The sequence below is a fragment of the Hesperophylax consimilis genome, chromosome 20, assembly GCF_061612785.1.
Source record: "Hesperophylax consimilis isolate HC1 chromosome 20, BYU_Hcon_1.0, whole genome shotgun sequence".
NCBI lineage: Eukaryota > Metazoa > Arthropoda > Insecta > Trichoptera > Limnephilidae > Hesperophylax > Hesperophylax consimilis.
Genome location: NC_142855.1, coordinates 32,498,754 through 32,526,699, shown reverse-complemented (window position 1 = coordinate 32,526,699; position 27,946 = coordinate 32,498,754). Strand labels below are relative to the sequence as shown.

General features: G+C 32.9%; 1 protein-coding gene across 1 annotated transcript; it reads right to left on the bottom strand.

The window, feature by feature from the left end:
* On the bottom strand, window positions 1-27,214 carry LOC149414564 (uncharacterized). Its single transcript, XM_089644234.1, has 4 exons — window positions 27,116-27,214; window positions 7,654-7,800; window positions 7,036-7,227; window positions 1-119 (listed from the first exon to the last, which is right to left on the bottom strand). Exons 1-4 carry the CDS (start codon window positions 27,195-27,197, stop codon window positions 1-3), a joined length of 540 nt encoding a protein of 179 aa, XP_089500360.1. The 5' UTR covers window positions 27,198-27,214.
* Window positions 27,215-27,946: the final 732 nt, after the last annotated feature.

Here is a 27,946-nt window from a genome sequence, read left to right as displayed (position 1 = left end):
CTAAACAATGCAGGAGTAGGCTGCCACGTCGGAGGACAGAGTCTGAATAACGTCAGTTATGCGGACGATATGGTCCTGATGGCACCATCTATAAGGGGACTGCGCATTCTTCTGAAAATCTGTGAAGAGTATGCTGAAAAACCAATATGTTATATAACCCCGCTAAAACGGCTCTATTGGTCATAAGTAGACATCGGATTATATGCACTAACAAAGTGCCAAAATATGCATGCAAATATGCACTAAAAAAGGCCGAAATATGCACTAAAAACTCTTGATTTGTCCAAAATATGCACAATGCAAAATCAAAAAACCATTTATATTTTTATATATTTTAATTAAAGACCGTACCAAAACAGCTAAATATTCTTCAAATTATGCATAGTTTTTGTGTCAATATACAACTAAGTATTTTTACAAATTTTCGAGCTCAAATTTGTGACGTTTGTCACCCAGTATTAATTTGTACGCCGAAAACGACCTCTCTACGTCAACTGACGTCATTGGACAAAATTTGAAATTTGGCGCCATTTCTCGAGATATCTGTTTAGGCAGGGATATCTGTTCTTCATATCTTCAAGACTCGGGTTTTTAAGCAAAATAGAGTCTAACTTTTTACGAATCTTTTCTGATATTGAATTAGGAAGGGCGTTGGCGAGTTCGATCATTGTTTCCAGTATTTCTATTGCTTTAATTAGAGGAAGGTTTTTTGTTTCCAATTTTTATATGGTATCTGGTAACTTGTGGAAATGTGTTGAGATGAGGGCGATATTCTGTTTAATGGATGCGTCTTCAAATGCTAGCTTGCTTGAATGAATTGCAATGGCCTCAAAACTGTCAAATTGCCCAACTTCTTGTTTTACGACCTCAAAATTTTCAGCATAGAATAATACTGCCTTTAGCCAAGTACCCCATCGAGTAATTATGGGTTCTGGCGGCAATGCTAGATTTGGCAATTGCTCTTTATAAGACTGCACACGCGACGGAGATTAATATAGATCAATTTATTAACATTCCCATACTCTTGCCGTATCTCTTCTGCAAGGCGATGAAACCCGTGAGCTAAGCAGGTAATGTGTAGTAAATTTGGATAAAAAGGCTTGGCCAGCTTTCACCATGTATGGCGCAGCATCAGAAACAAACATGCAGATTTTTTCATCCACAGAACAATCGGGAAACCAAGATCTTATGGAATCATTTATGAAACGAGCAACAGTTGAATGATTTGTTTTTTCTAGGATTTTACAGGGAACCAAGTGAGGAAAAGAGGGCTCCTTTGTTAGGTTTCCAACTATCAAATTCACTATATATCGCTTCCTATACGTAGATGATACCTCCCGCTATTAAACGAAATATGCACGATTCGGGAAAAATGCTGAAATATGCATTAACGTCGTAATTAGAGAGTTATATGCATTTGCTATGCAAATATGCAAATGCATATAATCCGATGTCTAGTCATAAGACATGGGCAAGGCCCGAAAAATATTCCGCCAGCTACCTTGAATGGTGTGAACTTGAAGGTGACCGAATGAATTAAATACTTTGGACATATAATCACCAGTAATCTGATGGACGATGATGATATCGATAGACAAAGACGAGCTCTCAGTGTTAAAGCAAACATGCTCAGCAGAAGATTTCGCCTTTGCAGTACCGCAGTAAAAAGGACGCTCTTTCTTTCCTTCTGCGCAACGTTGTACACGTGCAAACTATGGGCAAACTACAAAAAGAGAAGTATAGAAAGACTACGGGTCCAATACAACAACGCCTTCCGCACAATGTTTTGTCTCCCCAGATACTGCAGCGCTTCCCGTATGTTCACGGAGGGGCGAGTTCCCGGATATGCAGCCCTTATTAGATCCAGGGTGGCAGGAATGAGGGAAAGGATAAGAAGCTCTGGAAATATCCTCACTATGGAAGCCCGCCTCACTCCATCCTCCAGCATTGACGCACACTGGAGAAAAATACTAGCGCCTGATATAGTCCCCAAAGGCTTCAACTTTATATTATTCTATTATTTTATCATTTTATTTTATTTTATTTTCAATTTATTCTGTTTTCTTTTCTTTGTTTTTTTTTCTGTTCTATCTTTTTGTTTTTGATTATATATTTTGTTGTATCTCTATATGGAATGTGTGGGACTGCAGTAACCTCCCCACATACCGGAATAAACACTTTATTATTATTTTTATTATTGGCTCTGTAAACATTTTTATACAATTTGTTTGGCATCAAGTCGGCATGGGCTACCGGGGTTTAATCAAAATACTATTTATTATATGAGTTATTGGGATCAAATGGAATAAAATATGAGGGTATGCGTATTCATGAAAAATAAATTCTTCATTATGTCCTGGGACACCCTAATATATATACAGTATATATAACAGTTTTTGGAATAACCAAGTGTCTTAAATAAACATAAGATTCGTACTAAAGATATATTTCCTTAATGGTTGCACGCGATATTAACTATGCGATAAAGTTAACATTCATTAATCATTATTGGCAGGTCTAATTTATTTTGAGCTGGGACTAACTACCAACATTATATTAAGACCCCTCTATACTATATTGCCCTCTGTTATTATTTGAGGTCCTGTGTTCCCTGATACGAACGAATCTCATTCCGTTTCAAATTTTCGTCTGAGAGGTAAATATTGTCTTCAATTCCTAAATAATATTTTTTTTATTAATTGTTAACCGAAGTTGTGGTGGCGTAATTTCCTCAACCCGCCTGGTCAGTTTTTAAAGATCTTTCTAAATATTGTATTTATTAACAATATTTTTATTGATTATAATGAGGAAAGTAATTGTTTTTCCCCGATTTATTTGATTTACATTTATTTTTATTATTTTCAACTTAATAAATGATTGTTTCTACTTGATATGCTTTGTTTGGAAGCAAATTTATAACATATTGTAATATTTTCAAAGGCTCTACAAATTACTCATTATAATTGAAAAATCTTAGAATCTATGTATTTATTTTTTTTCAGAATTGGGAACTGTTAACGATTCTGATAAAATTATTCGTAAGATGCGAATTTAATGGATTATCTATTAACATGTACAAATTCTAAATAACAATAAAACATCATAACAAAAACGTGAAGAACAAAACACGTTCAGTGCGTAATTATAATAATCTAGCTGCAGACTATTATGAATATCTCGCAAAACGCATAGAAACCATTAACATTATTATTGCAGCTGGAGGACTGGTGGACTCGTATACAGAGATGCACGGATGAAATTCTCACTATGTCGTATTTGGGGATGCTGTGTGAAGGATTTTGTAGCGGAGAGGAAATAGTGAACATGAGTTTGAAAAAATGGTATAAATATTGTAAAAAGTCAACTCAAATGTTTTTAATTATTTGATGAATTATTTCCATTTAAGCAAAAAGCTAAAAGTTTGCAGTTTTTCGTAGGTTATTTTTTAATTTTTTTATTGAATATACAAACACATTAAAATAATTTAAAAATTAAGATATTTCGAGGCTGATTGCGAAAAAAATAGAATTTTTTAACAAAAACTGCCCAACTCAATTGAGAAATTATTTCTCGTGTTTGAGTTTGGGAGTGTTGTGAATCATTATGGTTTTTAGGTTGTAAAATTTCACTAGTTGATGTAGCTAAAAATTAACAAATAGCTATAAAACTAGATGATAAATTTGATAACACTATATAATTAAGAAAATAAGAAATTTAATTACAAACTGAAAAATATAATATAATTGTTATTAAACTTAGAAAAAATAAGATATACAAATAAAAATGTACTTATTAGATACGAAATAATAGAAGGTAGGTACAGTACTGGTTGTAAATTGTTCAAAGACCGAGCTGGCAATCTTGTATGGAATGGGTACTTAATAAAATGCAACAACAATAAACGCATATTAGGAAGCGCATAATATAACTTTAGAGGATATGTATTTTTTTTTAATATTAAATTTTGTTTATATATATTTTTTTTATTAATCATTAATCAATTTTCCTAAATTCATAACGTGAAATCAGGAAAATTTAATCCATAAAAATTACAAATGAGTTCATATAAACAATTATTTGAAAAATGTATCCAATGAAATTAAAACTTGTGATTACCGTTGGGAATATCTAAAAGTTGTTTGATTTGTGATTTGAAAGTTTTGTGATTTTTTTCAGTTTTAATTTTATCCGGAAGGGCATTAAACAATTTTATACATTGATAAGTATAATGGTGTTGACCAGCACTAGTTTTACATTTAGGAATTTCTAAGTTACCACGTGATCTAGATCGGTTACTTATTTTTGTAGAAATTTTTGAATTGAAATGGTCTTTATGAATTTGTAACAGAGCATTCTTTTTAAAAATTTTGTTTAAGCTAAGAAACCTAAACGAGTCAAACAGCTCCGTGGTTGGAAATATCGATGGTTTTCTTAGGATGACCTTCAAAATTAACCTCTGAACCTTTTATGATTATACTAGTTTCAAAATAGATGTAGGTATACTAGATATAAAATGTAAAATTTTATACATAAATATTATATACTGAAAAAAAAATGTTACAAATATTAGCGTACGTGTTCTAAGATAATAGATTGCAGAAGTGAGTGTGAAATTTGTGCCCTATGCACTGGAAATCGTAGAGGATGAAATGACAGCATCCGTAATTTTCGTAATATTCACCTTGAATATTGGAGAAATTAGGTTGGTATTTTCTAAAAGATTACAAGAAATATGAATTGAATTAAATTATCGAGATATCGTGTAGGTATTAGTTGACCTTAGAGGGTTTTTTACACCCTTCTTCGGCCTGGCTGGGTTATGAATCAAAGGTTGACATCAGAAACAAAAGCTTGTAGCATTTACGTCGAACAGATGGCGCTGTTGTAAAATAAAACATGTTTTTACATGTCACGCGTGACAAAAAAGCATTTTTTTTATCTGTGAGAGTAAAATTTATATACTCTTGTTATTTAAAAAACACCCGCATTCGAACACAACATTGTGTCCAAATTTCAAAGCAATCGGTGAAGAAATTTTGAGGATTTAAGATTTTGATGAAAAGAACATAAACATTTTTTTTATTTATTTAGACGATTAAAGCCTTTTCGGGCTATTACAAAGATATTAACACTTAATTACAATATGTAAGTATGACAGGATACATGAATATACATATTTTTTATATCGCCTACTAACCACACATGGCATAACTATATTTAAAAATAATGCAAATACTAATACTTTAGTGAACATCGAATTCAAATAACAACACCTGATATTGTAAATTAAGCAAAGCTTACAATATGAAAGAAAGTATGTTTACCTGTACTTAAATACAAAAAAATATTCATGTTCGTTGAAAGGCAGAGAAATATAAAATATTTTTTCTTGTTAGATTTAAAATAGCAGGAGCTGAAATAGTAAATAAATCAACGTATGATAATATACAAAGCAAGTATGATCGAACATGTATAGAATCATAAAAATGTGTGTTTAAAACAAATCAAAAGGTGAATGCAATGTTCTCGTAGGTAAGGTAAAGATGATTATAAGAATTTTTTACCTGTATTTTAATAACATTTTTAATATAGCCTAAAAACTAACAATGTTGCTATTTCAGTTTTATCAGCAATTAAACAAAATAAAACTAGCTTATAACAGTTATCTTTTTCAGAAAATTTGTTATTTTTGACCAAAAAATATAAACATACACACTATTTTTAGAATATAAGACTGAAAAAATTAACAAAAACAATTTATTTTTAATTCATGCACGCAAAATACCTAAATCATTACTGTCACATTCTAAACTACTGCTTTAGGATAGGGGAAACAAACTGCTTATACAGGGTGTCCGGCGGAAAGGGAGCTACCTTCGTGAGGTGATTCTACGTGATGATAGGAGTAGGTATTAAAGATTCTTTTTTTTTAGAATTAAGGTTGAATTCGTGGGCAGAAAAGTGTCTATTTAGATCTCCTTTCTGACGGCATGAATAGTTACAGTAGGGACATGAAAAAGGTTCTTTACCACTGTGGGTAAGAATATGACTTTTAAGATTTCTATTTTTTGCATGCATACTTACAGTCAGCACATGAAAAAGGTTTTTAACCACTGTGGGTAATCATATGACTTTTAAGATATCCCTTTAAAGAGCATGAATAGTTACAGTTAGCACATGAATAAGGTTTTTTACCACTGTGGGTAGTCATATGACTTTTAAGATTTCCCTTTGAAGAGCATGAATAGTTACAATCGGGACATGAAAAAGGTTTTTCACCACTGTGGGTAATCATATGAATTTTAAGATTTCCCTTTGAAGTGCATGAATAGTTACAATCGGGACATGAAAAAGGTTTTTCACCACTGTGGATAATCATATGTCTTTTAAGATTTCCCTTTGAAGAGCATGAATAGTTACAATCGGGACATGAAAAAGGTTTATCACCACTGTGGGTACGCGTGTGAATTTTTAGACCATACTTAATTTTACATGAATAGTTACAGTATGGACATGAAAAAGGTTTTTCACCACTGTGGGTAAGCATATGACTTTTTAGACCTCTCTTCGAATAGCATGAATATTTACAGTCGGGACATGAAAAAGGTTTTTCCCCACCGTGGGTAAACATGTGCGTTTTTAGATCTATCTTCCGATAGCATGAATATTTACAGTCCGGACATGAAAAAGGTTTTTCACCACTGTGGGTAGTCATATGACTTTTAAGATTTCCCTTTGAAGCGCATGAATAGTTACAATCGGGACATGAAAAAGGTTTTTCACCACTGTGGGTAATCATATGAATTTTAAGATTTCCCTTTGAAGTGCATGAATAGTTACAATCGGGACATGAAAAAGGTTTTTCACCACTGTGGGTAATCATATGACTTTTAAGATGTCCCTTAAAATAGAATGAATAGTTACAGTCAGCACATGAAAAAGGTTTTTCACCACTGTGGGTAAGCATATGACTTTTTAGACCAACCTTCCGCTTATATGAATAGTTACAGTATGGACATGAAAAAGGTTTTTCACCACTGTGGGTAATCATATGACTTTTAAGAGATCCTTTTGAAGAGCATGAATATTTACAGTCAGGACATGAAAAGGGTTTTTCTCGAGTATGTGTGCGCAAATGTCGTTCTAACGCTGATTCGTAATTGCAGGAATAGTTGCAATGATGACAATGGTGTTGTTTTTTTCCAGGACCTGTCTTCCGAAAGCCGCCTGAAAAAGATTATGCATAAAGCTTATAAACATATAATAAATGTAAGCAGATACAGTAAAATCATAAAAGCATTGGAAGACCATAAATTGTTTACTTGAACCTGCTCAAAAACTTCTTTGACTGTTAAGCAGGTTTTACAATGTTTAATTAACAACGACAAAAATTCCATGGCTCTGGAATGTGTTACATGTAGAATTATTTTATATGAATTCAATGTGAAAACACAACAAATTATTTATATTCTGGTCGAGGACCTTACCACTCCTTAATTACGTTTTACTTACCGCCAATGCTTTCATCAATTATTTAACTAGTGAACTCAGTGCAAAAATAAATTATTTTTAATTTTTTGATGCCCTGGTGAAAGGCAAAAACAGAATCAATAAAATTGAATTTTGTAAAAAAAGGATAAATATTCTGATTACCTGCGATCTTGGAAATCTTTTCGGAGTGCTCTAAGCATTCTTTTTTAACATCTGGGAGGTCTATGTCAATATCTGTATAAGGCATTCCCCCTCTAACTTCTTCTCGGGGTCCTGATTCTGTCTTGATGGTAACAGTTTCAATATCACCTGGAGAAACGAAACACAATACGAATAGTGATATGCTGAGAACAAAAGTGTATAACATTGAAAATTTCGGTCGCCCCTCTCCGAGTTAACACTATATCAAATGATATTTTGATTGTGAGAAGCGTTTTAACGGTCGTAAAAGACACCTGTTGGCGGTTAAGGAGTTACTTAATACGGAAAAAAATTATGATTAAAAATGTATTTCATAGTTGACTGAAAATCACACGAACTGAAATTCGAATATGTAAAAATGCAAGATCAAATAATACAAAGGAACGACCAAATGGTTGAGGGGATTTAAATAAATGCAATTGCATCATCTTATACAGGTTTTATCAACAAATAAAGTTATTCCGCGAGAAGAAGACTAACTAACGCCGCAGAGAGTACGGACACACTCTTCTTGCCTAATTCACATTCATACATACTCTTTTATAATTCTGACTCTTGAGATGGCACGACTCGAGTAACTGGTTCACTTGATCGTGCCATGTCTCCGTCGGGCGTCCCCGACTTATGCTACCATTCACATTATCATCGATATTCTCATAACAATTTTTCTTCGCTCATTCAATCTACATGCCTAAACCATCTATGCGACCCTTTCTTAATCTTACTCACTACGCTTACATCAGCCATGCCCTCTTTGCGGTTCTCCACTTTTTTCACACCATCATATATGGTTTTACCACACATACGCCTCGGGGATCTCAATTCAACAGAATTCAATCTACCATAATCCTTTCTCTACCAGTTCCATGCCTCACTTCCATACATCAGGATAGGTACCAGCAATCCTTTGTGAACTGCTAACTTCTTCGACGACAGTTTTTTGTTAGCACCAACTGCGTTCAGTCCTCAATTTATGGAGTTACCTGCATTTAATCTTTTTTCAATATCTCTGTCAGCCATCCAATCTCTCGTAAACATCCTTGCTAACTACATATCCCCATCTACCTGCTACAAGTATTCCTAATTCACAACTATATTGCACACTGTTTTCGTACTCCCTCTTGACCAATTTTCTTCAATTTTCTTTTGACTTAATTATATTCATCATAAACTCATTCTTCATACATACACATCCTAGATACGAGAGACCGCATCATCAGCTTACAACAGGCAACATACTTTCAGATTACTCAAATGCGCGGCCACCTCTTTAAATTCTTGCATACAATTATCCATATTTAGATTGAATAACCACGGTGACATTACACAGCCTTGTTTAACATCTTTTGTGTTACCGAACCACCCCGTAAAACCACCGTTCACCCTTCCGTCATACAGATACACAATTGCCTGATTCAGGTTCGTATTCACTCCATACTTCGGCAAAACCATCCATAGCTTTTTCTTTCGACTCGGTCATATGCTTTTTGTAGATCTACAAAGGAATAGAAAAGTTTCTGTTTTTTATACGTGACCTTTGAATAATGGCATGATCACAGCCCTTCTTCGATCTAAAGGGTGTATCCCTCCTTTAAACATTGGTTAAAAAGATTGCACAACCACGCGAGAATTATACGGTATTATCACCTTTTAAATATTCAGCATCAATATTGTCGAAACCGAGAGCCTTACCATTTTTCATACATTTAGTCGATATTTTAGTCGATGCACTTGTACAAAATTATACACAACGAGCTGCTTATATCACTGAATAGGGACGGCCACAATTTAAAAGATAACCAGAAATATTTCAATAAAATACGACGATGAATGGACAGATCACCGGCCCGTGTCTAATTGTTTATGAACAACAGGTATAACTCCCCGAAAGCTTTGGAACCAATAAAGTGGAGAGTACAAAACATGTCTTATTTTGCAAAAGCATCATTTTTTTAAGAAAGAAAAAGTCAGGATGCAAAAATAACCTTCATAAAGATTTCATCGACGATCTGTATTCGAGAATTGTGGAGTCACTACGCACTGCCGTTAAACAAGCACCACAACCAAACAGATTCCAGAATGAAATGCCAATGTCATAAATAAACCACAATGTATAGATTTATTGTGAAGTATCACGCAATGGGTTGGGTCCTTTGGCAGGAAATTGAAAATATCGAGAAGAAAATTCAAATCTGAATTATAAAACATCAAAAAACAGCGGAACTAAATTTTTTTACAGATTTGAAAGAATTTTGTCAAAAAACCAACAACTTCTTAAAATCAATAGCGGCAAGTTACTAAAATAATTCGCGGTAAATCCTAGAAATATAGGGATTTTTTGTGGAATAATAACGAAGGCGCACCTATCAACTTACGACTGCTGGAATGTTCCCGGCTCTAGTAGACGCGGGTGATATAAATGAAGGCACGCAGCGCTACAGTTCAGTCAGTTCTCAGAACTCAGTCATTGTGTGAATATACAACAAACCACCGACTCCGCGAGAACTCACATTTGTGCCTAGGTCTTGCGACATCTTCGCCGGCCTGCACATAGGCTTTGAGACATATTCGCTGGTCTGCGCCTAGGCCTCGCGGCATTTACGTCGAACTGAGCGGGCCGCTCCCTTTATGAGCCCTTTAGCACTCTTATCATCTGCCCTCGAGATTCAGCGCACCTCCGGCTTTCATCTCACTGGAGCACCTGGAAGACCTCGATCTTCACCACCAGTGATGAACATAACCACTCAGATTGGTGTCTGCCACAGCGCGTCGAGCTACCGACTTCCAGCCATGGTCACACTCCATAACCGTTCGTCTTTGGCTACACAGTGTTTAGCTTAGGCCTGGTTAATTCCCCACCGATTATCTTCACCAACAGCATCGACCATCGGTCTGGAGTCATCGCTACAACTACACTGACTAGTCCCTAAAGTCACTATGATACCACACACCTTTTTCACTCGTCTATCTCTACCGTCACCCCCAGACATAAAAGCTATGGTAACTTTGCAAAAACTTCGGAAAGAAACGAATCCACCTTCTTTATTTCTTTTTTTTTTGAATAACTTAATGAGTAAAACCTCAAATGGTTATATTTGATTATTGAAGACAAAATATTAAAGATGGGAACTTTTGAAACAGAAAAATTAGAAAAAGATAGTTGCATCTAGCCAGGACCCACGCCTTGCAGCTCTTCCAACTTAGCTAATGGGGCCCTCTCTCCTTCGGTCATATTAAACTGTATCATACTTCGAATAAGAAATACCAACATTATCTTCATTTACTCGTAGCGTATTGTGTAGAATCGATATGTAGGTATCAGCAATGAGCGTGTCTTTATAGCCTAGCAAAAACCTGCAGTTTAATTATATATATTATATATTCCCTATCGTATTTTGCGTCTGTGTAACAGGTATATACTAACAAATAAATACCTGAATTGCTTTCGGAACTGGATTGCGGACATTCTTTTTTGATAAAACGATAATCCATTTGCATTTCCGCAAGTATCACAGGAACTCTCTCTTCAGCACTTGTGCCTGGTTCTAATTTGATGGCGGTGGAATCCATGCTTTTACGTAACGATCTGGTAATTCGATTTTACTTTTACTTTGTAATGTGGTTGGAGGATTTTTTATGAGAAGGATGGCTGTTTTAGTTCAAGTTGTTTAAATCAACGAAACGAGTGAGGACAAAATATTATAACCAACAAAAAAAGTGACAGCAAGCCCGCGAAGATTTAGCCATAGAAATTACACAATTGAGAAAAAAATCGAGGAAATCATTTAATTCAAGTGTTACCATTTTAAGTCAAACACCGTCGAACAGATGTTAGGTAACAACAATGACTTTTATGATTATTTACATCAATATCGCCCTGGTGTAAGACCACCATTCAGAATTGAAACGTTGCTCCAAATGGCTTTAGCCGTGTTTAGTGACTAGATCTGAATAGCCAGGTACTTCCCCACCTTCCTCTTTCCCTTCCCCACTTACCTACAGCCTCACAACATCCCCCAATTGGGGATGCCATAGTCTCACTGGCTCCAGACGGGAGCAGTTGGGACTCTTGTGAGGTATTCACTATAAAAAATAAAAAAATATAAAAAAATAATAGTTTTAATGACTGTGAAAAATTCACTTTCGCTGCCTTAATGCTTGTATGGTCAATAGACCATTTAGCAAATTTTTACAGGAGACGTTTTTTTGGCTTGTAAGGGCAAATTCTAAAAAAATCTTGATATTGGTCATTCCGTTTTATACATATTATGTGTAACAGGAAATGTTTAAAGATCATTTTTCTTAGATTGAAGCTATAATATTCCCATATTATGACTTTAAAGGTGGACGTTGAACATGGCTTGAAAATGATGAATGATTATTTTGGATTTTTTTTATAAATTTAATTTAGATTAAATTTGATAATATTATTATTAAGTTCTGCAAGTGTTTTAGTTTTTTATTATTGTGACAGCTGTTTCGGCTTACAAGGCCATTTTCAAACTGTGGTTAGTCCACATTGAGACGACGTTTTTATACTATTTCAAATGTAAATTTTGAAGGTGCATACATTGATTTATTACTGGTTACACCGATGACATGATCTATTGTTGGTTAAACCAATCTATGTTTTCCCCTCAGTAAATGGTAATGGGTTCTTAATTATTTACTAATGACTTTATTGCTATGAATTATTTGGGTGCATTATACTGCTTGGGTTTTGTGAAAATACTAAGAAGTGGTGAGTAAATTATTTTCCGTACTTTATTAATTAGTGTTAAATTTGGGTCATTCGTTCGTTTATTGATTTCTAATTGTTCAAGTAAATTTAATCTAATGCCCTTTTTTTCTATATGCAATGGTTTAGGACCCTTGTTGTTAAGTGGGTTATGATTATTCACCAAGAGATGTTCTGCGAATTTTGAGGATGTGTTTTTATTATTATAACATCGTATATGTTCTTGGAATCTAGTTGAGAATGCCCTCCCCGTTTGTCCGATGTAAGTGGCGTTACAATCGGCGTGGTCACATTTTAATTCATATATGCCACTGTTATTGAGTATAGGGATTTTACTTTTAGAGTTTTTAAGGCTTGTTCCTAAATTATTGTTTGTTCGAAAAGCTATATTTAAACCACATTTTTTAATTTCTTTTGCAATTTTTTCAGATATTGGGCCGAGGAATTCGAGACATGCAAATTTTTCTATATTTTTGTTATTTACCGGATATATTAAATTGATTTTATTTTTATATTTCTTATTTTTTATTATTTTTTCAATGTTATTTGCCTCATAGCCGTTATTAATCGCGATCGTTTTTATCGTTTCCTTTTCTTTTACATAAGCTTTATTGTCTAAGGGAATGTTAATGATTCTATGTACCATTGAATGGTACGCTGATAATTTATGAGACCAAGGATGATTTGAATTTGAATTTATTGTTGTATCTGTAAAAGTTGGTTTTCTAAATATTTCAAAGGTATGTTTATTATTACTTTTACCAATTGTCAGATCTAAAAAGTTTATTTTACCTTCAATCTCATGTTCAACTGTGAAGCAGATTTTATTATTAACGGTGTTGGCCCAATTAGTAAAGATATCTAACTGTCGGTTGGTACCATTCCAACATATAAGGATGTCGTCTACGTATCGGACATAATATACTATATGTTTAGCTAAGGGAGATTTAAGAATTATATTTTCAATATAATCCATAAATATCTCCGCTAGAAGTGGACATAATGGTGACCCCATGGGGAGACCATCATGTTGTTGGTAATATATATCATTGAAAAGGAAATAATTTGTATCTACGCAGATTTTTATGAGCTGGAATAACTCTTTTCTTATTACCGGATTGATATTGCATTTTTCCAAGATATTTTCAATTATTATTAGGCATTCTTTAATGGGGATGTTGGTAAATAGGGATTTTACGTCTAGAGAAATGAATTTACAGTTATGCGGGAGATTAAAATTTTTTATTTTATTAACTAGTTCTATCGAGTTTTTGACACTGTAACGTGGTGAAAAATTTGTTAATTTTTTGAAGATGAAGTTAAGTCTTTTAGCCAGGTTTGATGTAGGGGCGTTAATAAAAGATACTACGGACATGAGATTGAAGGTAAAATAAACTTTTTAGATCTGACGATTGGTAAAAGTAATAATAAACATACCTTTGAAATATTTAGAAAACCAACTTTTACAGATACAACAATAAATTCAAATTCAAATCATCCTTGGTCTCATAAATTATCAGCGTACCATTCAATGGTACATAGACTCATTAACATTCCCTTAGACAATAAAGCTTATGTAAAAGAAAAGGAAACGATAAAAACGATCGCGATTAATAACGGCTATGAGGCAAATAACATTGAAAAAATAATAAAAAATAAGAAATATAAAAATAAAATCAATTTAATATATCCGGTAAATAACAAAAATATAGAAAAATTTGCATGTCTCGAATTCCTCGGCCCAATATCTGAAAAAATTGCAAAAGAAATTAAAAAATGTGGTTTAAATATAGCTTTTCGAACAAACAATAATTTAGGAACAAGCCTTAAAAACTCTAAAAGTAAAATCCCTATACTCAATAACAGTGGCATATATGAATTAAAATGTGACCACGCCGATTGTAACGCCACTTACATCGGACAAACGGGGAGGGCATTCTCAACTAGATTCCAAGAACATATACGATGTTATAATAATAAAAACACATCCTCAAAATTCGCAGAACATCTCTTGGTGAATAATCATAACCCACTTAACAACAAGGGTCCTAAACCATTGCATATAGAAAAAAAGGGCATTAGATTAAATTTACTTGAACAATTAGAAATCAATAAACGAACGAATGACCCAAATTTAACACTAATTAATAAAGTACGGAAAATAATTTACTCACCACTTCTTAGTATTTTCACAAAACCCAAGCAGTATAATGCACCCAAATAATTCATAGCAATAAAGTCATTAGTAAATAATTAAGAACCCATTACCATTTACTGAGGGGAAAACATAGATTGGTTTAACCAACAATAGATCATGTCATCGGTGTAACCAGTAATAAATCAATGTATGCACCTTCAAAATTTACATTTGAAATAGTATAAAAACGTCGTCTCAATGTGGACTAACCACAGTTTGAAAATGGCCTTGTAAGCCGAAACAGCTGTCACAATAATAAAAAACTAAAACACTTGCAGAACTTAATAATAATATTATCAAATTTAATCTAAATTAAATTTATAAAAAAATTAAATGGAGTTCTACGAATTAAACACAAAAACAATAAATAAATTAAAGGTAGTTGATATAGCTACCCTTGTGATCTTATATAGACGACTTAAACTCAAACATCGAAAAATAGTTCAAAATTTGTGGTTCAACCAAGAGTGCTTGAAGTGTAATGTGATTCCGAAGTTCGTGCAGATCTCCATCAAAAGTACATCTACGGCAGCCATAGCCACTGTGGTGAGAGCACAGAGGATATGGCTGAAGGAAGAAACAAAGGAGTGCTGTCGGAAACGGGACACATTGCTTCACTACATAAAGGTGATCCATTCAGAATTAACATTTAAACTTCACGCATGGGAATTTGATACCCTAGATTTTGATACACGTGAACATATTAACGGAATTATATTTGAAAAATTTAAAACACAACAAAATAAACTTCAAAATTTGATTGATAACAAAAATAAAAGTTCGAAAATAACTAAGATTCCCACCAGGAAAAATATAGAATTTTATAAAAAAACTGTGAATTTGTCAAACACTGCATTTGAAACGGATGAAAATAATTTATTAGATAAAGGCTTTAAATATAAAATCCCTAGCGAAGTAACACCCAAACAAATAGAATCATTAGCTATCGACACTGAAATTTCTCTACGTAAAGTGGAAAATAATAATTTAACAAAACACGTCACGGCAGTTATTTTAGAAAAAACACTAAAATCGATAAACAATAAAAATAAATATGCTGTCAGTACAGAAACCCGAACATTGAAAGAAATTAGAGATAAAATTAAAAATAATAATCTAACTATAACCAAAGCTGACAAAGGTAACTCAATCGTTATTTTAGATAGAATTGATTACATCAGTAAGGTGGAAGACTTCTTGTTACCAGAAGATTTTAAAATTTTAACTAAGGATCCAACCAATAAAATTGTCAATAACGTCAACATCCTTATAAATAATTGCAATGCCATATTTCCCACCGAATGGTCAAAGAAAAACGTAAGGGTCATGAACCCAAGAGCCCCAGCTCTGTATGGCCAACCTAAGCTCCATAAAGCGAATAATCCAATAAGGCCCGTAGTATCTTTTATTAACGCCCCTACATCAAACCTGGCTAAAAGACTTAACTTCATCTTCAAAAAATTAACAAATTTTTCACCACGTTACAGTGTCAAAAACTCGATAGAACTAGTTAATAAAATAAAAAAATTTAATCTCCCGCATAACTGTAAATTCATTTCTCTAGACGTAAAATCCCTATTTACCAACATCCCCATTAAAGAATGCCTAATAATAATTGAAAATATCTTGGAAAAATGCAATATCAATCCGGTAATAAGAAAAGAGTTATTCCAGCTCATAAAAATCTGCGTAGATACAAATTATTTCCTTTTCAATGATATATATTACCAACAACATGATGGTCTCCCCATGGGGTCACCATTAAGTCCACTTCTAGCGGAGATATTTATGGATTATATTGAAAATATAATTCTTAAATCTCCCTTAGCTAAACATATAGTATATTATGTCCGATACGTAGACGACATCCTTATATGTTGGAATGGTACCAACCGACAGTTAGATATCTTTACTAATTGGGCCAACACCGTTAATAATAAAATCTGCTTCACAGTTGAACATGAGATTGAAGGTAAAATAATCTTTTTAGATCTGACAATTGGTAAAAGTAATAATAAACATACCTTTGAAATATTTAGAAAACCAACTTTTACAGATACAACAATAAATTCAAATTCAAATCATCCTTGGTCTCATAAATTATCAGCGTACCATTCAATGGTACATAGACTCATTAACATTCCCTTAGACAATAAAGCTTATGTAAAAGAAAAGGAAACGATAAAAACGATCGCGATTAATAACGGCTATGAGGCAAATAACATTGAAAAAATAATAAAAAATAAGAAATATAAAAATAAAATCAATTTAATATATCCGGTAAATAACAAAAATATAGAAAAATTTGCATGTCTCGAATTCCTCGGCCCAATATCTGAAAAAATTGCAAAAGAAATTAAAAAATGTGGTTTAAATATAGCTTTTCGAACAAACAATAATTTAGGAACAAGCCTTAAAAACTCTAAAAGTAAAATCCCTATACTCAATAACAGTGGCATATATGAATTAAAATGTGACCACGCCGATTGTAACGCCACTTACATCGGACAAACGGGGAGGGCATTCTCAACTAGATTCCAAGAACATATACGATGTTATAATAATAAAAACACATCCTCAAAATTCGCAGAACATCTCTTGGTGAATAATCATAACCCACTTAACAACAAGGGTCCTAAACCATTGCATATAGAAAAAAAGGGCATTAGATTAAATTTACTTGAACAATTAGAAATCAATAAACGAACGAATGACCCAAATTTAACACTAATTAATAAAGTACGGAAAATAATTTACTCACCACTTCTTAGTATTTTCACAAAACCCAAGCAGTATAATGCACCCAAATAATTCATAGCAATAAAGTCATTAGTAAATAATTAAGAACCCATTACCATTTACTGAGGGGAAAACATAGATTGGTTTAACCAACAATAGATCATGTCATCGGTGTAACCAGTAATAAATCAATGTATGCACCTTCAAAATTTACATTTGAAATAGTATAAAAACGTCGTCTCAATGTGGACTAACCACAGTTTGAAAATGGCCTTGTAAGCCGAAACAGCTGTCACAATAATAAAAAACTAAAACACTTGCAGAACTTAATAATAATATTATCAAATTTAATCTAAATTAAATTTATAAAAAAATTAAATGGAGTTCTACGAATTAAACACAAAAACAATAAATAAATTATTTTGGATATTGAACATATCGTTTGGAGATTGAACAATTCGGCTCCCATAAGTTTGAGGTATTTTTTGTTCAATTAGCCAATTTGTGGTAAATTGTATATACAGGGTGATTTTCAGAATTCAAACACTTTACTTTTATTTTAGGTAGAAGTTGACTTAAATTCTTACTTTAAAATATACAAACAGCGTCTTTGAGGTGATTTTTCACAAATACTGGTTTATATAAATTATCCAAATATTATGTAAGTTTTAAAACAATGCACAAGTACAAAGGTACCTACCGCTAATATATTACTATCGGTTGTCGGTGCATGCGTGATTAAAAAAAATCCTGAGTGATGCGTAAAATTATTCAAGTTCAATTTTCAGTTGAAAATTGGAAATGATTACTATTAAATTTATTAAATTAATCAATAATTTTTTTTATTTGAAATGTGTGTTGGTTTGTTTTTTTATTGTTTCGTTGCCTTCATTTGACAAATGTTATTTTTAAAGTTTACTTACTTTTGTAAAAAAAAAAACATTTCTTTCAAGAGGTCTTATTTGCCGTGAGCTTATTATTTATGCTGATTATCGTGAGTAAAATATTATTTTTTTAAATACTTTCAACTCTTAAAATCCTAAAATTATAATGTCCCGCAATTTGGTTATGGGTCTACGCTAGTATAACGATACATTTATTATTGTTAGTCGTGTGCCTAGTTGGTTTTATTTTATTTCCTACATAAAAATTTCTTTATTATTTTTTATGTGACTAAAAAACGAAAAATCGGAAACTTTTAATTGAATGAGTTCAAAATTAACTCTTAAACACTAGTGGGGTACTGGAGTACCCCACTAGTGTTTAAAATATCAACAATTTTAACAATATTTCACTGTTACAAAAATCGCTCTAGCTAATCTACTCTCGATAATTGGTGCGTAAGTAAGCCGTGACTGCCCGGCAAGTGCAGTCGCGTCCACAGGTGTTCCGGGGTACCCCAGTACCCCGTGGTAGGAATAGTGTTAGTTCTTCCTTCCAGTTATACTTGAATTACTGAAGTTGTTTTTCGACATCTCTCTGGTAAGTTTACACATTATTTATGATTTACTTTACTTTGTGATAATGGTTAGAGTACAGTGTTGATAGGGAGGGCCTGCGCCCAATAACGAGACATTCATGGACTAATAATGTGTTATGAATGTAATGAGAGTGTATGCAGTGTAATGAGGTGTTGTATTGTTTTCAGATATGGTATCCCAGACTCGAAGTCTTGGGGGGAGGGGGGATGAAATTACAGCTGCTTTGTTGGTTTCTGACGACGAAGAGCTAAACCTATGAAAAGATTCAGAAGATGAACCCGACGGTGTTATCGAGGATTTCCGAGACCATTTTGAAGTCGCATCTCACGATGACGGTGATCAAGATAGTGTGGAAGCAGATGAAGAGTATTTAGTGCCTGACAATGTAAATTTTATTGTCTTTTCTTATTACTTTGCCATAGTAAAAATAATTTTGAAAAAAATATCAAAGACTTTTATTTTATTCATTTTTTTTGCGCGGGGTACTTCAGTATCCCGTGGTAGGAATAATTACATTCCCAGAGTGGTAGGGTTTAAGAGTTAAAAGATTTGGACTTCGTTTTCATCTATCAGCGATCTCAGCAGTAATAACGGACTAAATATGTGTCGTAGATGTCTTTCAATCAGACTATGAGAGCAGTTGACTTCTTGCACATTTCCAAGTCTTGGCTCTTTTGTTGTTTTTCTTGAAAAGATATAAATTTTAATTTACTAATATAATTTATGAAGATTCATTTTAGGTAAAAGCCCTTAGTGTGTACATAAATAATTGAATAAATAAATAATAAATGAAGCACCTGTATATTTTCCTAACAAATTCAAGAAATACATGTAAAACATGGTGAAAAAGCCTATAAATGACGTAATTTTAAGACTTACTTTCCTATTTGAGCTACTGGTCTAAGGTTTATTGATTCTGTAGTTGGTGAAGTCATTTTTCAGTTCAATAACAGTATAATATATTCGCAATGAAACATATTTTTAGTGGAGCAATTTAGTTGTTAGAAAACAACCAAAAATCAACATGGCCGCTCATTTCAACTAGCCGACTCCTGATTGGTTGAAAGTGGAGATTGAACATTCAAGACCTCACGTTTGGCGGGATGTTGAACAAATGTCTATGAACCTAATATTATATTCATAACGTTGAGTGTTTAAATGTTCAATATCCGGGAGGTTGAACAAATAAGAACTATAACATTGTTCTTTGAGTTGGCACTCGAAAAATGCTGAAAATGTCACTTAAAAACCAAAAAGTTTTTTTTGAGCTTTATTAATGCGCAATAGGTTAATGCACATATTGGCATTCATAACTCAGTTTTGCAAAAAAAAAAGTCTATTGAACATACAAGAATAAGGACAGCGCTTTGTTGATTTTCCTCACTTCTTGCGTAGCACGCAAAACCTTCTTGCTCAGTTTTCTAAAGTATTAGTGCATAAACTTTACAATATTTATATATATATTTCGACGGCCGGCATAGTCCAGTGGTAACGCATTGGACTGCCATTCCGAAGGTCGCGGGTTCGAACCCGGCGTGCGCAAATAAATTTTATTTGATTAATTTGTGTTATTTCACAATTAATTAATTAAAATAATATATAGTATATTTGCGGCACGTTCCAGAGTGGAAGATACTACCAGTATCGCCCTGGTGTAAGACCACCATTCAGAATTGAAACGTTGCTCCAAATGGCTTTAGCCATGTTTAGTGACTAGATCTGAATAGCCAGGTACTTCCCCACCTTCCTCTTTCCCTTCCCCACTTACCTTCAGCCTCACAACATCCCCCAATTGGGGATGCCATAGTCTCACTGGCTCCAGACGGGAGCAGTTGGGACTTTTGTGAGGTATTCACTATAAAAAAAATAAAAATAAAAATCTTTGTGTTATATTTTTGGTCATTTAAATTACAATTCGAATTCGATTGTCGAAGTCATTCAAATTCTCCCACTTCTAAATTTCTCATGACATTTCTTCAACAGATTGGAATTGACTACCGCGCTTCGCCTTGTGCGTAAGTAGGTTCGTGTTAGATTTATTAAGTAAGACTTAATCCCCTTGATTGGTATATTATAAAATATATCACATTTTACAACTTTCGCGACATATTATATTGAGCTTCCCAACACCAACCATGTAAAAACGCGACAGATGATATTACATGGGGTTGTTCATTGTAGATTTAATACTGCCGTCACAAACGTCAACCACAAGATTAGTGAGTTTATTTCATCTCTACTTTATTATTAATTAATAATCTCTATAATTAGTTAATTATATTATTAGATCACCCTTTTACGTCTTACGTTTACTCATTGTAATCAATAGACATCAACGAGCTTATTTTCTTTTACTTCAACATTTACTGAATTAATAAACCAATGTTTTATAAGTATTTATATTATTATTTAAAAAATGTTGCACAGCCCTGTTGCTGTGGAACCATTGAATTTGTCTAAAAATGTGTATATCTGGGTGTAACAATTGACTGCTACATCAAATGGGATGTACACATTACTAATGTTTGTAAACGTTTACGGGCTATAGTAAGTAGGATTTATAAAATAAAATGCTTCGTGCATATAAGTACCTTATAATAAATCTACTCATCTCTAGCCGAATCCACTATCCGATATGGAATTACGTCTTGGGGACATTCATGTAAAACAAATATAAGCTATATACAAACGTTACAAAACTCCATTATTAAATTATTAATCCATAAATACACAAATGCACACAGAAGTCTTTGAATATTTTTCCTGTTAGAGGATTATTGTTATATAATATCATAAGTCAACAAATTATATCGTCGGATTCCTTGTATAAGGAAAGAGTCTACCATAAACATAACACAAGATTCACTCAAAATGATGGATTAGTGGTTCCGAAATGTACCAATAAATACGGAGAAAGAAATAATTATTAGCAATAATTAGTCATCCGAAACACTAATACAAATTGAAAACATCTCCCAAGTAAAAAGAACTCTAAACTACATTGTGCCCAAGATATCTAATAATCTACCAACGTCAATCAAAAATAATACCTAATGTACCACTAAAGTCAAATATAATCTAAGGAAATGGCAATTGGACACAGATACTATATGTACTGATGCCCTACTGAGGCCCTTGTATAGCTAATTGGACACAGATACTATATGTACTGATGCCCTACTGAGGCCCTTGTATAGCTAATTGGACACAGATACTATATGTACTGATGCCCTACTGAGGCCCTTGTATAGCTAATTGGAATTCACAATGCAAAATAAAAATATATAGTAAATTGTACCTACCTATGTATGCTAATTATGGATATTCTTTCGATGTGACTGTTTCAATTGTACTTGTCTGATTATATGTGTTTATACTGTAACTATATTTTTTTAATGTTTTTTATTTTTTTATTTTCAGTAATATATTTATATTTTTGTTATATTATCTTAACCGTGTTATTTTATAAAGTGTTGTGCCTGCTGACAAACTGCAAAAGCAGTTTCGAAGGTTCAAATTGCAAAATAATTAAAAATAAACAATTATTTTTACAATCAATAATTATTAGCCTGAAACACTCATCCACATTGAAAAATCTCCTGATAAAAGATACATGACGCCAACGGGGCTTGAACCCGTGTCCTTTCAATTTCCGGTCGACAGCTCTGACCACTGAGCTATGGCGGCTTATCTCGTATCCGCGAAATAATTCAATATAAACTAGTGTTTCATTCAACAATTACTGCTTGTTACATTTTTTCACCTGAAAACAACCAATTTTATTTTATATGAGAAAGGCATTGTAAGTGCTAACTCTCTCACTAGATGGCGTCGAGACAAATTGTCTACATTTTTTGGTGAAGATACTAGAACTTGTCAAATATTAATTATAATTTTTTTGGTAAACTAATGTTTAAGACAAGATTTTTTATGCACAGCACAAGGGGTAGTAATTATTTTTACAATCAATAATTATTAGTCTGAAACACTCTGTCAGAGGGCTAAAATAGGCGGTATTATTTATGAAAATATTCAGGTGTAAAATGCTATGGTGTCTTTAGCAATGGGAATTGGGGACATTTATTTCAATATTGTTAAGACATAATGAGGAATCAAGATAGCCATGGATAATTTTGAGCAAACATATTATTTTGGTCAATTGCCTTCTTATTTTAAGTGTATTTTATTTTTAAAATAAGACATAATGAGGAATCAAGATAGCCGTGGATAATTTTGAGCAAACATATTATTTTGGTCAATTGCCTTCTTATTTTAAGTGTATTTTATTTTTAAAATAAGACATAATGAGGAATCAAGATAGCCGTGGATAATTTTGAGCAAACATATTATTTTGGTCAATTGCCTTCTTATTTTAAGTGTATTAATCCTAAAGTATTCACGACGTGCGACGTATGATCTAAGATGGTCATGTAGTCCACATTTGAAAGTCTAAGTATTTTTTTAACCGATTCTATAAGTTTTTCATTCTGTTTATGAGGATGTTACGTTATTAACGATTTTAGTGGTTGTAACTTAATAATAGTGGAATATTTGAATTAAAGTGTGACCACGCCGATTGCAGCGCTACTTATATCGGACAGACGGGAAGGGCTAAATCAACTAGATTCAAAGAACATATAAGATGTTATAATAATAAGAGCACATTTTCAAAATTCGCAGAACATCTCTTAGGACGGGTTGTTTCGGAGAATTTGAACAATTCATCAAATTTCAACGTTCATTTTCGGGTTATGTGAATGTCCTATTCAAGTTCTGTTACTATATCATTGTAGGCTAGTTGCTTGACAAAACTGAAATAAAAACAGAACTTGAAAAAATCTTTCACAGAGCTTGAAAATGAACGTTGAAATTTGATGAATTGTTCAAATTCTCCGAAACAACCCGTCCTTAGTAAATAATCACGTCCAGCTTGACAACAATGAACTTAAACCCTTGCACATAGAAAGAAAGGGCCTTAGATTAAATTTACTTAAACAATTAGAAATCAATAAAAAAACCAATGACCCTAATATAACATTAATTAATATAGTAAGGAAAATTATTTATTCCCCGCTTCAAAGTATGTTCACAAAACCTAAACAATGTAACACATTTAAATAAATTAATAACTGCTACATCATTATTAAACAATTAAGATAACATTAATGTGGGGAAAACAGACTTCAAAATACTCCCACAGAATATGAAATCTACTGTCACAATTATTTTTATCAGAAAATTGGTTTAACCGGTAATAAATCATTTTAACTTGGGAGGGGGTAAAATAGAATCATATTAATAAGTCGTCAAAACATGGCTTAACCACAGTTTAAAAATGGCCTTGAAAGCCGAAACAGCTGTAACAATAACAAAAACTAAAAAATACTTGCAGAACTTAATAATTATATTATTAAATTTGATTTGAATTAAATTTTTAAAACATTAAATGGAGTTCTACGAATTAAACACAAAAACAATAAATAAATTAAAGGTGGCTGATATAGCCACCCTGGTGATTTTATATAGACGACTTAAACTCAAACATCATAAAACAGTTCAAAATATGTGGTTTAACCAAAAGTGCTTGAAGTGTAATGTGATTCCGAAGGAATTCGCTATGCGGGAACATGAGACATCCACACGTCTGCAGTTGTATTTTGATTTAGACCATCGATACCTACGACCGCACAGCTGTGTTTGTGACAGCCGCCAGCCGCGCCGCTCGCCAGTTGGCCGCGAACCGTCGTTAGATGTGGACCCCTCGCACGTTTCTTTAGCATCTGCCGATGGTTTTTTCATGTTTTCAGCAATTAAATTACAATTATTTTCACTTTTGATATAAAATATAATAAACATAATCGATTAGCTATGAATATTCATATTTTTCCAATATTAAATCGCTTATTTTGAGATGTGTATTGACTACACAGCACCGTAACGCGTGTATTTTTTTAGCACAGTAAGGGAAAGGTTAAGAATAAAATTAAAAATAATGACCTAACCATAAAAAAAGCCGACAAAGGTAACTCAATAGTAATATTTAATAGAATAGACTACATTAATGAAGTAAAAGACTTCTTGTTACCAGAAGATTTTAAAATCTTAACGAAAGATCCAACCACTAAAATCGTCAATAACGTTAACATCCTCATAAACAATTGTAACGCCATATTTCCCAACGAATGGTCCAAAAAAAGCGCCAGGGTTATGAACCCAAGAGCCCCTGCTCTGTATGGCCAACCCAAAATTCATAAAAAAATATTCCAATAAGACCCGTTGTATCTTTTATAAATGCTCCTCTAATAAACTTAGCGAAAAAACTTAACTTCGTCTTAAAAAAATATACTAATTTTTCACCACGTTACAGTGTCAAAAACTCAATAGAACTTGTTAACAAAATTAAAAACTTTGATCTTCCGCATAACTGTCAATTCATTTCTTTAGACGTAAAATCCTTATTTAGCAACATCCCCATTAACGAATGCCTTAAAATAATTGAAAATATCCTAGAACAATCTAATGTCAACCCAATAATAAGAAAAGAGTTATTCCAGCTCATAAAAATTTGCATACAAACAAATTATTTCCTTTTTAATGATACATATTTTGAGCAATTGTACGGACTTCCCATGGGATCCCCTTTAAGTCCACTTCTAGCGGAGATATTTATGGATCATATTGAAAATATAATTCTTAAGTCTCCCTTAGCTAAATATATAATATACTATGTCAGATATGCAGACGATATCTTAATATGTTGGAAAGGCACCAACCGTCAATTAGATATCTTTATTAATTGGGCCAACACTGTTAATAAAAATTCTGCTTAACAGTCGAACATGAGATCAAAGGTAAAATATTTTTTTTAGATCTAACAATTGGAAAGAATAATAATAAACATACTTTTGAAATATTTAGAAAACCAACTTTTACAGACACTACAATAAATGCAAATTCAACTCATCCTTGGTCTCATAAATTATCAGCTTACCATTCCATGGTACAAAGACTCATTAACATTCCCTTGGACAATAAAGCGTATGAGAAAGAAAAGGCAACGATACAAACGATCGCGGTTAATAATAGATATAACATAAATAACAATGAAAAAATTATAAAAAATAAGAAATATAAAAATAAAATTAATTTAATATATCCGGCAAATAATAAAAATATAGAAAAATTTGCATGTCTCGAATTCATCGGTCCAAAATCCATAAAAATGGCAAAAGAAAAAAAAATGCGGTCTAAATATAGCTTTCAAAACCAATGATAACATAGGAACAAACCTTAAAAACTCTAAAAGTAGAAATCCTAAACTTAATAATATGGCATATATGAATTAAAATGTGACCACGCCGATTGCAACGCTATTTATATCGGTCAGACGGGAAGGGCTTTTTCAACTAGATTCAAAGAACATAGAAGATGTTATAATAATACATAGCACATTTTCAAAATTCGCAGAACATCTCTTAGTAAATAATCACGTCCCGCTTGACAACAATGAACTTAAACCCTTGCACATAGAAAGAAAGCGCTTTAGATTAAATTTACTGGAACAATTAGAAATCAATAAAAGAACCGATGACCCTAATATAACATTAATTAATAAAGTAAGGAAAATTATTTATTCCCCGCTTCTAAGTATGTTCACAAAACCTTAACAATATAACACATTTAAATAAATTAATAACTGCTACATCATTATTAAACAATTAAGGTAACATTAATGTGGAGAAAACAGACTTCAAAATACCCCCACAGAATATGAAATCTATTGTAGTAATATACGAAGTTTGTCGGATTGATATTTTGGAAAGCTGGCATAAATGCCGTTACACTAAGCGAGACGTGAGACTACGTAAGAGTTGATTTGTAGTTTTGTTGCCTATGTAGGAAGGTTTCTTCGGACTGACATGAGTTGTCTTAGGTGGAAATGTAGGACGGTGCTTATAGTCCTTTTAATTTGACTCCGAGGCGAAAAGTCCGAATCTAGATTGACACCGAGAAGTTTGACTGTTGTTTTTGGGATGATATCGCTGCCGGAAATAAAAATGGGTGAATCGTCTATGAAATGTTGATGTTTGTTTGTGGCCGCCCCGAGCATATAAATATATATTTTAAAAGTTAATACTAAACGCCTTAAAGAACGGCAAAATTAATAATATTAATAATATGATGTCCTGTCTGTAAAATATTACAAAACGGACAAGAATTCCGAACATCTAATATCTAAATTCAATATTTTTTACTTTTGCAACTTACTGTCTGTCAAAGTTCTCGCCGCATACTGCAAGCATTCTTTTTTAACATCCGGGAGGTAGATATCTATATCTGTATACGGCATCTCACCTCCACTCTCTTCCTGGGACCCTGGTTCCACCTTGATGGGAACACTCTCTGGGTTGGGAAGGTCCATGGCCTTCTGTGATAGCGTTCTGGTTTAATATAAAGATGGTTATTGGTCCCAGCTAAAAATAAAGTATTATTTTGCATTAATCCTATTAATGAGTGACTGTAAAAGTTCTTTCAGTAATCACCTTCAGTTGGAACGAAATATAGACGCCTCAGATGCCATCTGTAACACGCTACAAAAATATCATAGGCGGTTATTTGACCTCGTTCATCAAATATATCGAACATTAAGGTGACGGTTTAAACCGTGTCGTTCTCCATTATCACTCTACTTGTAAAATGTATAGAACTGTTTCGTTCACAGCTCGTTTATTGCGCTTGTGAGAGTCAATCAACTGATCGATTAAAACATGAATTATGATTGCAATAAATAACAACGCGGCAAAATACACGTTATAAGACGTTACAGTGGAGAGTTGAGACATAAAATGCAACCTTAATTAAATGATGGAACAGAGAACGCTCAGTTAAGGAAGTAAAAGAACTTCACTAAATTCTGAAACTAAATGACGATATCTGAAATAAGAAACACATCATTAGTTTCTGCATTTCAGGGTTTAAAGGAAAAAAGTTGTGATGTCTTTTATTAACAATGAGTAAAAGCAAGACTTCAAAATATGACGCAAAAATGGAATTAACTAACTAGAAAAAAATTTAAAAAATTCTTTTTAAAGTAAAGCT